Source organism: Oncorhynchus mykiss, chromosome 18, assembly GCF_057628025.1.
Source record: "Oncorhynchus mykiss isolate SJ-2025 chromosome 18, ASM5762802v1, whole genome shotgun sequence".
In the NCBI taxonomy this organism is placed as follows: domain Eukaryota; kingdom Metazoa; phylum Chordata; class Actinopteri; order Salmoniformes; family Salmonidae; genus Oncorhynchus; species Oncorhynchus mykiss.
In genome coordinates this window covers 1,832,747-1,848,413 of record NC_143039.1, presented here as the reverse complement: position 1 = coordinate 1,848,413, position 15,667 = coordinate 1,832,747, and the positions used below count along the sequence as shown (strand labels likewise).

The 15,667-nt window shown below is 48.8% G+C and overlaps 1 protein-coding gene across 1 annotated transcript; it reads right to left on the bottom strand.

The window, feature by feature from the left end:
- Nucleotides 1-7,024: 7,024 nt before the first annotated feature.
- Nucleotides 7,025-12,113, bottom strand: LOC110518236 (protein-lysine methyltransferase METTL21E). The gene is made up of 3 exons (XM_036972377.2): nucleotides 12,061-12,113; nucleotides 9,297-9,414; nucleotides 7,025-7,692 (listed from the first exon to the last, which is right to left on the bottom strand). Exons 1-3 carry the CDS (start codon nucleotides 12,070-12,072, stop codon nucleotides 7,268-7,270), a joined length of 555 nt encoding a protein of 184 aa, XP_036828272.2. The 5' UTR covers nucleotides 12,073-12,113; the 3' UTR covers nucleotides 7,025-7,267.
- Between the last annotated feature and the right edge of the window lie 3,554 nt (nucleotides 12,114-15,667).

Sequence of the window (15,667 nt, the reverse complement as noted above, 5' to 3'; positions counted from 1 at the left end):
CACTCCTCATATTTTCATCTCAGTCAATACACTCCTCATATTCTCATCTCAGTCAACACACTCCTCATATTCTCATCTCAGTCAACACACTCCTCATATTCTCATCTCAGTCAACACACTCCTCATATTCTCATCTCAGTCAACACACTCCTCATATTCTCATCTCAGTCAACACACTCCTCATATTCTTTCCTGCATTGAAAAATACAGCGTGAGCGGCTATTCTGACTCTATTCTGGCTCCATTCTGGCTCTATTCTGACTCTATTCTGGTTCTATTCTGGTTCTATTCTGGATCTATTCTGGCTCTATTCTAGCTCTATTCTGGCTCTATTCTGGCTCTATTCTGGATCTATTCTGGCTCTATTCTGACTCTATTCTGGCTCTATTCTAGCTCTATTCTGGCTCTATTCTAGCTCTAGTCTGACTCTCTTCTAGCTCTATTCTAGCTCTATTCTGGCTCTATTCTAGCTCTATTCTGACTCTCTTCTAGCTCTATTCTAGCTCTGTTCTAGCTCTATTCTGGCTCTATTCTGACTCTATTCTGGCTCTATTCTAGCTCTATTCTGGCTCTATTCTAGCTCTGTTCTGGCCCATGTTGACTCCAATGCTTCCCACAGTTGTGTCAAGTTGGCTGGATGTCCTTTGGATGGTGGACCATTCTTGACACAGAAAAATGTTGATTGTGAAAACCCCAGCAGCTTTGCAGTTCTTGACACAAACCGCCTGGTACCTACTACTACACATTGAAGTGAATTTGGGATCTTTCACCTGGATTAAACTGGTCAGTGTCTGTCATGGAAAGAGCAGGTGTTCAATGTATGTGGCTGTAATATCTGACCTGAGTGGTGACCTGTGTTGTCTTGACTCTGGTATATCTGTAGCAGGTGTTCAGTGTATGTGGCTGTAATATCTGACCTGAGTGGTGACCTGTGTTGTCTTGACTCTGGTATATCTGTAGCAGGTGTTCTTAATGTTTTGTTCACTCAGTGTATGTGGCTGTAATATCTGACCTGAGTGGTGACCTGTGTTGTCTTGACTCTGGTATATCTGTAGCAGGTGTTCAGTGTATGTGGCTGTAATATCTGACCTGAGTGGTGACCTGTGTTGTCTTGACTCTGGTATATCTGTAGCAGGTGTTCTTAATGTTTTGTTCACTCAGTGTATGTGGCTGTAATATCTGACCTGAGTGGTGACCTGTGTTGGCTTGACTCTGGTATATCTGGAGCAGGTTTAGTAACAGTCTTAACCTCTGGGTCTGATTTAGTCTCCTTGTAGGGACACTTAGAAATGAGGCCTAATTAAAAACAGGGAGTTCTCTGGTTCCCGGGTTTGCTTGGATCACCAAAATACCACTGTCTCAAGTTTGACTGATGCCAAGCTTGAGGAATCCACTTGGTCAACTTTACTTGGCCATCGTCCTTCTCCTATCAATACATATTGGATATCGCCAACAAATGACAGAGTCAAATCAGTATATATATATTTACCCCTTTTTCTCCCCAATTAATTGGTAGTTACAGTCCTCTGAAACATGCCCCAACCGCACTGCTTCTTGACACATTGCCCACTTAACCCGGAAGTCAACAGCACCAATGTGTCGGAGGAAACGCCGTACACCTGGCGATTGTCTCAGTGTGCGCTGCGCCCGGCCCACCACAAGAGTCGCTAGTGAGCAATGGGACGAGGACATCCCTGCCGGACAAACCCTCCCCTGACCCGGACGACGCTGGGCCAATTGTGCACCGCCCAATGGGTCTCCCGGTCGCGGCCGGCGGCAACTGAACCTGGACTCCATAGCTCCACCAAAGGACAGGGGTAACAGAATAGGGCTGTCTACTAGCTGCTCTACCCTCATAGATCCACCAGAGGACAGGGGTAACAGAATAGGGCTGTCTACTAGCTGCTCTACCCTCATAGATCCACCAGAGGACAGGGGTAACAGAATAGGGCTGTCTGCTAGCTGCTCTACCCTCATAGATCCACCAGAGGACAGGGGTAACAGAATAGGGCTTTCTGCTAGCTGATCTACCCTCATAGATCCACCAGAGGACAGGGGTAATAGAATAGGGCTGTCTACTAGCTGCTATACCCTCATAGATCCACCAGAGGACAGGGGTAACAGAATATGGCTTTCTGCAGTGCAATCTCATATGTCAGACCCCGGGCAGACCCCAAGACAGGTCATCAGGGGGGATTTGTAACTCTGACCTCCCATTAAAAACTGTTTTGATTTCGTCAGCGTTTGGCCTGGCTAAGAGAATTTGACCTGAATACGCCAGCTCTCGGGTTTCTGATATGACCGTTAAAACCAAATCTAATCCAGCCTGAAACCCTTTTGTCAGAGGTCCTTGGTATGCCCCTGCCTCTGCCCTACATAGCTCGGTATGAGGGGTCTGATGAGGGGGACAGGGCCAAAGGAAATGGCTGGTCCACAGAGAGAGGGAGTGATGTCAGTGTCTGATTCTGTTGTGGTATTGTTGTACTGTGACCTTTTATAATTATTTTGACTTGGTAACCAATAGCAAGCCATTTCTAGATTTAACCTATCATAGAGGGCAGAGGTTGCCGGGGGAACTGATTCAAATGGCAGCTTGGAGGCAACCCCCATTCCAGTATGTTGTTGTGGTATTGTTGTACTGTGACCAACCTCCATTGTAGTGTTATGGGGGGGGGGGGGGGGGGGGATCTGGTGTTGTAGTGTTATGGGGGGGGTATGTTTAGTTGTTGTAGGGGGTCTGGTGTTGTAGTGTTATGGGGGGGGGTATGTTTAGTTGTGGTAGGGGGTCTGGTGTTGTAGTGTTATGGGGGGGGGGTATGTTTAGTTGTGGTAGGGGGTCTGGTGTTGTAGTGTTATGGGGGGGGGGGTATGTTTAGTTGTGGTAGGGGGTCTGGTGTTGTAGTGTTATGGGGGGGGTATGTTTAGTTGTGGTAGGGGGTCTGGTGTTGTAGTGTTATGGGGGGGGGTGGTATGTTTAGTTGTGGTAGGGGGTCTGGTGTTGTAGTGTTATGGGGGGGGGGGGGTATGTTTAGTTGTGGTAGGGGGTCTGGTGTTGTAGTGTTATGGGGGGGGGGGGTATGTTTAGTTGTGGTAGGGGGTCTGGTGTTGTAGTGTTATGGGGGGGGGGTATGTTTAGTTGTGGTAGGGGGTCTGGTGTTGTAGTGTTATGGGGGGGGGGGGGGGGGGGTATGTTTAGTTGTGGTAGGGGGTCTGGTGTTGTAGTGTTATGGGGGGGGTATGTTTAGTTGTGGTAGGGGGTCTGGTGTTGTAGTGTTATGGGGGGGGGGTATGTTTAGTTGTGGTAGGGGGTCTGGTGTTGTAGTGTTATGGGGGGGGGGGGTATGTTTAGTTGTGGTAGGGGGTCTGGTGTTGTAGTGTTATGGGGGGGGGGGGGGTATGTTTAGTTGTGGTAGGGGGTCTGGTGTTGTAGTGTTATGGGGGGGGTATGTTTAGTTGTGGTAGGGGGTCTGGTGTTGTAGTGTTATGGGGGGTGGGGGGTATGTTTAGTTGTGGTAGGGGGTCTGGTGTTGTAGTGTTATGGGGGGGGGGGGGGGGGTATGTTTAGTTGTGGTAGGGGGTCTGGTGTTGTAGTGTTATGGGGGGGGGGTATGTTTAGTTGTGGTAGGGGGTCTGGTGTTGTAGTGTTATGGGGGGGTGGGGGGTATGTTTAGTTGTGGTAGGGGGTCTGGTGTTGTAGTGTTATGGGGGGGGGGGTATGTTTAGTTGTGGTAGGGGGCCTGGTGTTGTAGTGTTATGGGGGGGGGGGGGTATGTTTAGTTGTGGTAGGGGGCCTGGTGTTGTAGTGTTATGGGGGGGGGGGGGTATGTTTAGTTGTGGTAGGGGGTCTGGTGTTGTAGTGTTATGGGGGGGGGGTATGTTTAGTTGTGGTAGGGGTCTGGTGTTGTAGTGTTATGGGGGGGGTATGTTTAGTTGTGGTAGGGGGTCTGGTGTTGTAGTGTTATGGGGGGGGTATGTTTAGTTGTGGTAGGGGGTCTGGTGTTGTAGTGTTATGGGGGGGGTATGTTTAGTTGTGGTAGGGGGCCTGGTGTTGTAGTGTTATGGGGGGGGGGGGGGGTATGTTTAGTTGTGGTAGGGGGTCTGGTGTTGTAGTGTTATGGGGGGGGTATGTTTAGTTGTGGTAGGGGGTCTGGTGTTGTAGTGTTATGGGGGGGGTATGTTTAGTTGTGGTAGGGGGTCTGGTGTTGTAGTGTTATGGGGGGGGTATGTTTAGTTGTGGTAGGGGGTCTGGTGTTGTAGTGTTATGGGGGGGGGGGGTCTGGTGTTGTAGTGTTATGGGGGGGCTATGTTTAGTTGTGGTAGGGGGTCTGGTGTTGTAGTGTTATGGGGGGGGGGGGTATGTTTAGTTGTGGTAGGGGGTCTGGTGTTGTAGTGTTATGGGGGGGGGTATGTTTAGTTGTGGTAGGGGGTCTGGTGTTGTAGTGTTATTGGCTCAGTGGGAAGTATGGGGGGGGGGGGTTGGTATCCCCAGCCAAGAAGATATCACGGAATCCCATCTCACCACATTGGAGACAGAGAGGATGAGGTATGTCTTAAGATGTCTCCGGGTGGGAAATGAGAGTCTCCATGGATCTCCCTCTGAGACCTAAAGGGCAGACGGGTCGTGCTGATGGGTGGACCGTCTCACCTCAACCCCTCTCTGACCCAAATCCTTTTCTCTTCAGCAGACTGACAGATAAAACCACTTCTTATCCAGAACGATTTACAGACCAGAGGTGTTTATAATGTACTGTATTTACAGACCAGAGGTGTTTATAATGTACTGTATTTACAGACCAGAGGTGTTTATAATGTACTGTATTTACAGACCAGAGGTGTTTATAATGTACTGTATTTACAGACCAGAGGTGTTTATAATGTACTGTATTTACAGACCAGAGGCGTTTATAATGTACTGTATTTACAGACCAGAGGTGTTTATAATGTACTGTATTTACAGACCAGAGGTGTTTATAATGTACTGTATTTACAGACCAGAGGTGTTTATAATGTACTGTATTTACAGACCAGAGGTGTTTATAATGTACTGTATTTACAGACCAGAGGTGTTTATAATGTACTGTATTTACAGACCAGAGGCGTTTATAATGTACTGTATTTACAGACCAGAGGTGTTTATAATGTACTGTATTTACAGACCAGAGGTGTTTATAATGTACTGTATTTACAGACCAGAGGTGTTTATAATGTACTGTATTTACAGACCAGAGGTGTTTATAATGTACTGTATTTACAGACCAGAGGTGTTTATAATGTACTGTATTTACAGACCAGAGGCGTTTATAATGTACTGTATTTACAGACCAGAGGTGTTTATAATGTACTGTATTTACAGACCAGAGGTGTTTATAATGTACTTTATTTCTCAGAACTATTTACAGACCAGAGGTGTTTATAATTATTATTATAGCAACACAACAGGTGAAGCAGGTCTTGTTATGTACAGCAACACAACAGGTGAAGCAGGTCTTGTTATGTACAGCAACACAACAGGTGAAGCAGGTCTTGTTATGTACAGCAACACATCAGGTGAAGCAGGTTCTTGTTATGTACAGCAACACATTAGGTGAAGCAGGTTCTTGTTATGTACAGCAACACATCAGGTGAAGCAGACACTATACATCTTCAATCAGAGATACAACTGAATAACAGAGAAAACAATAATATACTGATCTGCCCAGATGTGAAGAGAAGGAGAGTTCAAGACCCAAACATGAAGAGAGGAGAGTTCAAGGCCCAGACATGGAGGGAATGAGAGTTCAAGGCTCATACATGAAGAGAGGAGAGTTCAAGGACCAGATATGAAGAGAGGAGATTTCAAGGACCAGATATGAAGAGAGGAAAGTTCAAGGACCAGATATGAAGAGAGGAGAGTTCAAGGACCAGATATGAAGAGAAGGAGAGTTCAAGGCTCAGATATGAAGAGAAGGAGAGTTCAAGGCCCAGACATGAAGGGAAGGAGAGTTCAAGACCCAGACATGAAGAGGAGAGTTCAAGACCCATATATGAAGGGAAGGAGAGTTCAAGGCCCAGACATGAAGGGAAGGAGAGTTCAAGGCCCAGATATGAAGGGAAGGAGAGTTAAAGACCCAGATATGAAGGGGAGTTCATTGCCCAGACATGAAGGGAAGGAGAGTTCAAGGCCCAGACATGAAGGGAAGGAGAGTTCAAGGCCCAGACATGAAGGGAAGGAGAGTTCATGTAACCTCCGTAACGAGGACAATAAACTCCGTAAAGAGGGCAGTAAACTCCGTAAAGAGGACAGTAACCTCAGTAAAGAGGAAAGGTCTCTCCGTAAAGAGGACAGTAACCTCAGTAAAGAGGACTGTAACCTCCGTAAAGAGGACAGTAACCTCCGTAAAGAGGACAGTAACCTCCGTAAAGAGGAAAGGTCTCTCTGTAAAGAGGACAGTAACCAACGTAAAGAGGACAGTAACCTCCATAAAGAGGAAAGTAACCTCCGTAAAGAGGACAGTAACCTCCTTAAAGAGAACAGTAACCTCTGTAAAGAGAACAGTAGCCTCTGTAAAGAGAACAGTAACCTCCGCAAAGAGAACAGTAGCCTCCGTAAAGAGGACAGTAGACTCCGTAAAGAGAACAGTAACCTCTGTAAAGAGAACAGTAGCCTCTGTAAAGAGAACAGTAGCCTCTGTAAAGAGGACAGTAGCCTCTGTAAAGAGAACAGTAACCTCCGCAAAGAGGACAGTAGCCTCTGTAAAGAGGAAAGTAGCCTCTGTAAAGAGAATAGTAACCTCCGCAAAGAGGACAGTCGCCTCTGTAAAGAGGACAGTAGCCTCTGTAAAGAGAACAGTAACCTCCGCAAAGAGGACAGTAGCCTCTGTAAAGAGGACAGTAGCCTCTGTAAAGAGAACAGTAACCTCCGCAAAGAGGACAGTAGCCTCTGTAAAGAGGACAGTAGCCTCTGTAAAGAGGACAGTAGCCTCTGTAAAGAGGACAGTAGCCTCTGTAAAGAGGACAGTAGCCTCCGTAAAGAGGACAGTAACCTCCGTAAAGTGGACAGCTACAACAAAACATAAAAGGGCTCCAATAAATTATTTTCTGGGCCATGACACTACAATTTCCCCCGAAATGCTGTGGATGTCGGATCAAGGGTAAATTACCTTCAAGAGTTAAGTGTAATGCACTTCTCGAGTGTGTGTCTGGGATTCAATCAAAGAACACACATTCACATCCCCATCTCTCCATCCCCCTGCAGTGTCTCAGACTGCTTCCGTTGAGCATGGTAGTATTAAGCTGCCTCTCCAGACCGTGTCTTCCTCCCCATCTCCTTCCTCGATGCTCGGTACAGTTTGATACTGAGACTGGGCAGATCGTACAGTTCATCCAGATGGAACCTGGTCTGGAACCGTTCTACGAACTGGTTCTCTCTGTCCAGACGGAACCTCATGGCCCAGAGGATCTCCGTCCCGTCCTGACACAGGTGATCGAAGGTGTCCAAGAGTTCCGCCAGGTAGGGGTGGCAGTACACCACATCGGCAGCGAACACGTAGTCGTAGTGACAGGCAGCCTGAGGGAAGCGTTGTTCCAGCTCCTTCCCCCAGGACAGCTCAGCGACATGAGGAGCGTGTCTACAGGAACCCCTGGTGTTACGCAGTACGTTATACTGCAGGTTACTCAGCACCTCCGGCAGGTCTGTGGACGTCACCTTGGCACCTAGGAAATAAACACAAACAAACACCAGTTACCAAACAGGAAGGAGATGTCTGTCCTCTGAAGAGGGCGGCGTGACCGGATGTGCTACCTGTCCCAGACCTGCTGTTTTCAACTCTCTAGAGACAGCAGGAGCAGTAGAGATCCTCTCAATGATCGGCTATGAAAAGCCAACTGACATTTACTCCTGAGGTACTGACCTGCTGCACCCTCGACAACCACTGTGATTATTATTATTTGACCCTGCTGGTCATCTATGAACATTTGAACATCTTGGCCATGATCTATTATAATCTCCACCCGGCACAGGCAGAAGAGGACTGGCCACCCCACATAGCCTGGTTCCTCTCTAGGTTTCTTCCTAGATTCTGGCCTTTGAAAGGAGTTTTTCCTAGCCACTGTGCTTCTACACCTGCATTGCTTGCTGTTTGGGGTTTTAGGCTGGGTTTCTGTTACAGCACTTTGAGATATCAGCTGATGTACGAAGGGCTTTATAAATACATTTGATTGATTGATTGATTGATTGATTGATTGATTGGCCCGAAAAACTAAAACAAAAAAAACACACTAACGAAGAGGGTGTCTGGGGCCCCCCAGGACAGCTCAGTGATACGAGGAGGGTGTCTGGGGCCCCCCAGGACAGCTCAGTGATACGAGGAGGGTGTCTGGGGCCCCCCAGGACAGCTCAGTGATACGAGGAGGGTGTATGGGGCCCCCCAGGACAGCTCAGTGATACGAGGAGGGTGTCTGGGGCCCCCCAGGACAGCTCAGTGATACGAGGAGGGTGTCTGGGGCCCCCCAGGACAGCTCAGTGATACGAGGAGGGTGTCTGGGACCCCCCAGGACAGCTCAGTGATACGAGGAGGGTGTCTTGGGCCCCCCAGGACAGCTCAGTGATACGAGGAGGGTGTCTTGGGCCCCCGAGGACAGCTCAGTGATACGAGGAGGGTGTCTGGGACCCCCAGGACAGCTCAGTGATACGAGGAGGGTGTCTAGGGACCCCCAGGACAGCTCAGTGATACGAGGAGGGTGTCTGGGACCCCCAGGACAGCTCAGTGATACGAGGAGGGTGTCTGGGACCCCCCAGGACAGCTCAGTGATACGAGGAGGGTGTCTGGGACCCCCCAGAACAGCTCAGTGATACGAGGAGGGTGTCTGGGACCCCCCAGGACAGCTCAGTGATACGAGGAGGGTGTCTGGGACCCCCCAGGACAGCTCAGTGATATGAGGAGGGTGTCTGGGACCCCCCAGGACAGCTCAGTGATACGAGGAGGGTGTCTGGGGCCCCCCAGGACAGCTCAGTGATACGAGGAGGGTGTCTGGGACCCCCCAGGACAGCTCAGTGATACGAGGAGGGTGTCTGGGGCCCCCCAGGACAGCTCAGTGATACGAGGAGGGTGTCTGGGACCCCCCAGGACAGCTCAGTGACACGAGGAGGGTGTCTTGGGCCCCCCAGGACAGCTCAGTGATACGAGGAGGGTGTCTGGGGCCCCCCAGGACAGCTCAGTGATACGAGGATGGTGTCTGGGACCCCCAGGACAGCTCAGTGGTACAAGGAGGGTGTCTGGGACCACCCGTGCGACTTTGTAAATACAAGATTGTCTCACCTAGAAGGCTTGTAACTATGGAGACCAGACCGGTCCCGGCGCCCAGCTCGATGACGTTCTTGTCCAGCAGGTTGTACGTGTCACGGTGCGTATCCAGGAAGTAACACAGCACTATGGCCTGATGGGAAATAAACACAATGCAATGTGAACTAACAGGACATTATAAAAATGAAGTTGATGGATGAAAATGTACCTGGTGAGGAAAAAAGTGGAATTTAAAAGTAATGATTGTGATGAAGATTAGTGTAAGGGTAGTGTTAGTGAGGATGATGAAGGTGAGCGGTAGGGTAGTGTTAGTGAGGATGATGAAAGTGAGCGGTAGGGTAGTGTTAGTGAGGATGATGAAGGTGAGCGGTAGGGTAGTGTTAGTGAAGATGATGAAGGTGAGCGGTAGGGTAGTGTTAGTGAGGATGATGAAGGTGACCATAAGGATAGTGTTAGTGAGGATGATGAAGGTGACCATAAGGGTAGTGTTAGTGAGGATGATGAAGGTGGGCGGTAGGGTAGTGTTAGTGAGGGTGATGAAGATTAGTGTAAGGGTAGTGTTAGTGAGGATGATGAAGGTGAGCGGTAGGGTAGTGTTAGTGAGGGTGATGAAGATTAGTGTAAGGGTAGTGTTAGTGAGGATGATGAAGGTGAGCGGTAGGGTAGTGTTAGTGAGGATGATGAAGGTGAGCGGTAGGGTAGTGTTAGTGAAGATGATGAAGGTGAGCGGTAGGGTAGTGTTAGTGAGGATGATGAAGGTGACCATAAGGGTAGTGTTAGTGAGGATGATGAAGGTGACCATAAGGGTAGTGTTAGTGAGGATGATGAAGGTGAGCGGTAGTGTTAGTGAGGATGATGAAGGTGACCATAAGGGTAGTGTTAGTGAGGATGATGAAGGTGAGCGGTAGTGTTAGTGAGGATGATGAAGGTGACCATAAGGGTAGTGTTAGTGAGGATGATGAAGGTGACCATAAGGGTAGCGTTAGTGAGGGTGATGAAGGTGAGCGGTAGGGTAGTGTTAGTGAGGATGATGAAGGTGAGCGGTAGGGTAGTGTTAGTGAGGATGATGAAGTTGAGCGGTAGGGTAGTGTTAGTGAGGATGATGAAGGTGAGCGGAAGGGTAGTGTTAGTGAGGATGATGAAGGTGAGCGGTAGTGTTAGTGAGGATGATGAAGGTGGGCGGTAGGGTAGTGTTCGTGAGGGTGATGAAGATTAGTGTAAGGGTAGTGTTAGTGAGGATGATGAAGGTGAGCGGTAGGGTAGTGTTAGTGAGGATGATGAAGGTGAGCAGAAGGGTAGTGTTAGTGAGGATGAAGAAGGTGAGCAGAAGGGTAGTGTTAGTGAGGATGATGAAGGTGACCATAAGGGTAGTGTTAGTGAGGATGAAGAAGGTAAGCGTATGGGTAGTGTTAGTGAGGATGATGAAGGTGACCATAAGGGTAGTGTTAGTGAGGATGATGAAGGTGAGCGGTAGGGTAGTGTTAGTGAGGATGATGAAGGTGAGCGGTAGGGTAGTGTTAGTGAGGATGATGAAGGTGACCATAAGGGTAGTGTTAGTGAGGATGATGAAGGTGAGCGGTAGGGTAGTGTTAGTGAAGATGATGAAGGTGACCATAAGGGTAGTGTTAGTGAGGATGATGAAGGTGAGCAGAAGGGTAGTGTTAGTGAGGATGATGAAGGTGACCATAAGGGTAGTGTTAGTGAGGATGATGAAGGTGACCATAAGGGTAGTGTTAGTGAGGATGACGAAGGTGAGCGGAAGGGTAGTGTTAGTGAGGATGACGAAGGTGAGCGGTAGTGTTAGTGAGGATGAAGAAGGTAAGCGTATGAGTAGTGTTAGTGAGGATGATGAAGGTGAGCGGTAGTGTTAGTGAGGATGATGAAGGTGACCATAAGGGTAGTGTTAGTGAGGATGATGAAGATGACCATAAGGGTAGTGTTAGTGAGGATGATGAAGGTGAGCGGAAGGGTAGTGTTAGTGAGGATGACGAAGGTGAGCGGTAGTGTTAGTGAGGATGAAGAAGGTAAGCGTATGGGTAGTGTTAGTGAGGATGATGAAGGTGAGCGGTAGTGTTAGTGAGGATGATGAAGGTGACCATAAGGGTAGTGTTAGTGAGGATGATGAAGATGACCATAAGGGTAGTGTTAGTGAGGATGATGAAGGTGAGCGGTAGGGTAGTGTTAGTGAGGATGATGAAGGTGAGCGGTAGTGTTAGTGAGGATGATGAAGGTGACCATAAGGGTAGTGTTAGTGAGGATGATGAAGGTGACCATAAGGGTAGTGTTAGTGAGGATGATGAAGGTGACCATAAGGGTAGTGTTAGTGAGGATGATGAAGGTGAGCGGAAGGGTAGTGTTAGTGAGGATGACGAAGGTGAGCGGTAGTGTTAGTGAGGATGAAGAAGGTAAGCGTATGGGTAGTGTTAGTGAGGATGATGAAGGTGACCATAAGGGTAGTGTTAGTGAGGATGATGAAGGTGAGCGGTAGGGTAGTGTTAGTGAGGATGATGAAGGTGAGCGGTAGTGTTAGTGAGGATGATGAAGGTTACCATAAGGGTAGTGTTAGTGAGGATGATGAAGGTGACCATAAGGGTAGTGTTAGTGAGGATGATGAAGGTGAGCGGTAGTGTTAGTGAGGATGATGAAGGTGAGCGGTAGGGTAGTGTTAGTGAGGATGATGAAGGTGAGCGGAAGGGTAGTGTTAGTGAGGATGATGAAGGTGAGCGGTAGGGTAGTGTTAGTGAGGATGATGAAGGTGGGCAGAAGGCGCGTGTTGTACCGAGGGCCACATCACAGCGCCGTAGAGGTCATGTGACTCCTTGATCTTGATCTGATGGTAGAGTAGAGTAGAGTACTCAGTAGAGTACCATAACCCCTCTACACGACTAGCTGACCCAGCATCAGTCCAGTAACCTAGCCCCTCAGTAGAGTAACATAACCCCTCTACATGGCTAGCTGACCCAGTCCAGTAACCTAGCCCCTCAGTAGAGTAACATAACCCCTCTACACGGCTAGCTGACCCATTCCAGTAACCTAGCCCCTCAGTAGAGTAACATAACCCCTCTACACGACTAGCTGACCCAGTCCAGTAACCTAGTCCCTCAGTAGAGTAACATAACCCCTCTACACGGCTAGCTGACCCAGTCCAGTAACCTAGCCCCTCAGTAGAGTACCATAACCCCTCTACACGGCTAGCTGACCCAGTCCAGTAACCTAGTCCCTCAGTAGAGTAACATAACCCCTCTACACGGCTAGCTGACCCAGTCCAGTAACCTAGCCCCTCAGTAGAGTAACATAACCCCTCTACACGGCTAGCTGACCCAGTCCAGTAACCTAGTCCCTCAGTAGAGTAACATAACCCCTCTACACGGCTAGCTGACCCAGTCCAGTAACCTAGCCCCTCAGTAGAGTAACATAACCCCTCTACACGGCTAGCTGACCCAGTCCAGTAACCTAGTCCCTCAGTAGAGTAACATAACCCCTCTATACGGCTAGCTGACCCAGCATCAGTCCAGTAACCTAGCCCCTCAGTAGAGTACCATAACCCCTCTACACGGCTAGCTGACCCAGCATCAGTCCAGTAACCTAGCCCCTCAGTAGAGTAACATAACCCCTCTACACGGCTAGCTGACCCAGTCCAGTAACCTAGCCCCTCAGTAGAGTACCATAACCCCTCTACACGGCTAGCTGACCCAGTCCAGTAACCTAGCCCCTCAGTAGAGTAACATAACCCCTCTACACGGCTAGCTGACCCAGCATCAGTCCAGTAACCTAGTCCCTCAGTAGAGTAACATAATCACTCCAGTGTTAATCTGCATAATTGTAATTATTTGCCTACCTTCTCATGCCTTTTGCACACAATGTATATATAGACTCCCCTTTTTTCTACTGTGTTATTGACTTGTTAATTGTTTACTCCATGTGTAACTCTGTGTTGTCTGTTCACACTGCTATGCCTTATCTTGGCCAGGTCGCAGTTGCAAATGAGAACTTGTTCTCAACTAGCCTACCTGGTTAAATAAAGGTGAAATAAAAAATAAATAAATAAATAAATAAAATACACGGCTAGCTGACCCAGTCCAGTAACCTAGTCCCTCAGTAGAGTACCATAACCCCTCTACACGGCTAGCTGACCCAGTCCAGTAACCTAGTCCCTCAGTAGAGTACCATAACCCCTCTATACGGCTAGCTGACCCAGTCCAGTAACCTAGTCCCTCAGTAGAGTAACATAACCCCTCTACACGACTAGCTGACCCAGTCCAGTAACCTAGCCCCTCAGTAGAGTACCATAACCCCTCTACACGGCTAGCTGACCCAGTCCAGTAACCTAGTCCCTCAGTAGAGTAACATAACCCCTCTACACGGCTAGCTGACCCAGTCCAGTAACCTAGTCCCTCAGTAGAGTAACATAACCCCTCTACACGGCTAGCTGACCCAGTCCAGTAACCTAGCCCCTCAGTAGAGTACCATAACCCCTCTACACGGCTAGCTGACCCAGTCCAGTAACCTAGTCCCTCAGTAGAGTAACATAACCCCTCTACACGGCTAGCTGACCCAGTCCAGTAACCTAGCCCCTCAGTAGAGTAACATAACCCCTCTACACGGCTAGCTGACCCAGTCCAGTAACCTAGTCCCTCAGTAGAGTAACATAACCCCTCTATACGGCTAGCTGACCCAGCATCAGTCCAGTAACCTAGCCCCTCAGTAGAGTACCATAACCCCTCTACACGGCTAGCTGACCCAGCATCAGTCCAGTAACCTAGCCCCTCAGTAGAGTAACATAACCCCTCTACACGGCTAGCTGACCCAGTCCAGTAACCTAGCCCCTCAGTAGAGTACCATAACCCCTCTACACGGCTAGCTGACCCAGTCCAGTAACCTAGCCCCTCAGTAGAGTAACATAACCCCTCTACACGGCTAGCTGACCCAGCATCAGTCCAGTAACCTAGTCCCTCAGTAGAGTAACATAATCACTCCAGTGTTAATCTGCATAATTGTAATTATTTGCCTACCTTCTCATGCCTTTTGCACACAATGTATATATAGACTCCCCTTTTTTCTACTGTGTTATTGACTTGTTAATTGTTTACTCCATGTGTAACTCTGTGTTGTCTGTTCACACTGCTATGCCTTATCTTGGCCAGGTCGCAGTTGCAAATGAGAACTTGTTCTCAACTAGCCTACCTGGTTAAATAAAGGTGAAATAAAAAATAAATAAATAAATAAATAAAATACACGGCTAGCTGACCCAGTCCAGTAACCTAGTCCCTCAGTAGAGTAACATAACCCCTCTACACGGCTAGCTGACCCAGTCCAGTAACCTAGTCCCTCAGTAGAGTAACATAACCCCTCTACACGGCTAGCTGACCCAGTCCAGTAACCTAGTCCCTCAGTAGAGTAACATAACCCCTCTACACGGCTAGCTGACCCAGTCCAGTAACCTAGCCCCTCAGTAGAGTAACATAACCCCTCTACACGGCTAGCTGACCCAGTCCAGTAACCTAGCCCCTCAGTAGAGTACCATAACCCCTCTACACGGCTAGCTGACCCAGTCCAGTAACCTAGTCCCTCAGTAGAGTAACATAACCCCTCTACACGGCTAGCTGACCCAGTCCAGTAACCTAGCCCCTCAGTAGAGTAACATAACCCCTCTACACGGCTAGCTGACCCAGTCCAGTAACCTAGTCCCTCAGTAGAGTAACATAACCCCTCTACACGGCTAGCTGACCCAGTCCAGTAACCTAGCCCCTCAGTAGAGTAACATAACCCCTCTACACGGCTAGCTGACCCAGTCCAGTAACCTAGTCCCTCAGTAGAGTAACATAACCCCTCTATACGGCTAGCTGACCCAGCATCAGTCCAGTAACCTAGCCCCTCAGTAGAGTACCATAACCCCTCTACACGGCTAGCTGACCCAGCATCAGTCCAGTAACCTAGCCCCTCAGTAGAGTAACATAACCCCTCTACACGGCTAGCTGACCCAGTCCAGTAACCTAGCCCCTCAGTAGAGTACCATAACCCCTCTACACGGCTAGCTGACCCAGTCCAGTAACCTAGCCCCTCAGTAGAGTACCATACCCCTCTACACGGCTAGCTGACCCAGCATCAGTCCAGTAACCTAGCCCCTCAGTAGAGTACCATAACCCCTCTACACGACTAGCTGACCCAGTCCAGTAACTTAGCCCCTCAGTAGAGTACCATAACCCCTCTACACGGCTAGCTGACCCAGCATCAGTCCAGTCACCTAGCCCCTCAGTAGAGTACCATAACCCCTCTACACGGCTAGCTGACCCAGCATCAGTCCAGTAACCTAGTCCCTCAGTAGAGTAACATAACCCCTCTACACGGCTAGCTGACCCAGTCCAGTAACCTAGCCCCTCAGTAGA

Excerpts from the sequence above, each read along its gene's own strand:
- LOC110518236 (XM_036972377.2), bottom strand. Across the intron at positions 7,693-9,296 it reads CATAGTTACAAGCCTTCTAG|GTGCCAAGGTGACGTCCACA; the intron begins GTGAGACAATCT and ends TTTATTTCCTAG.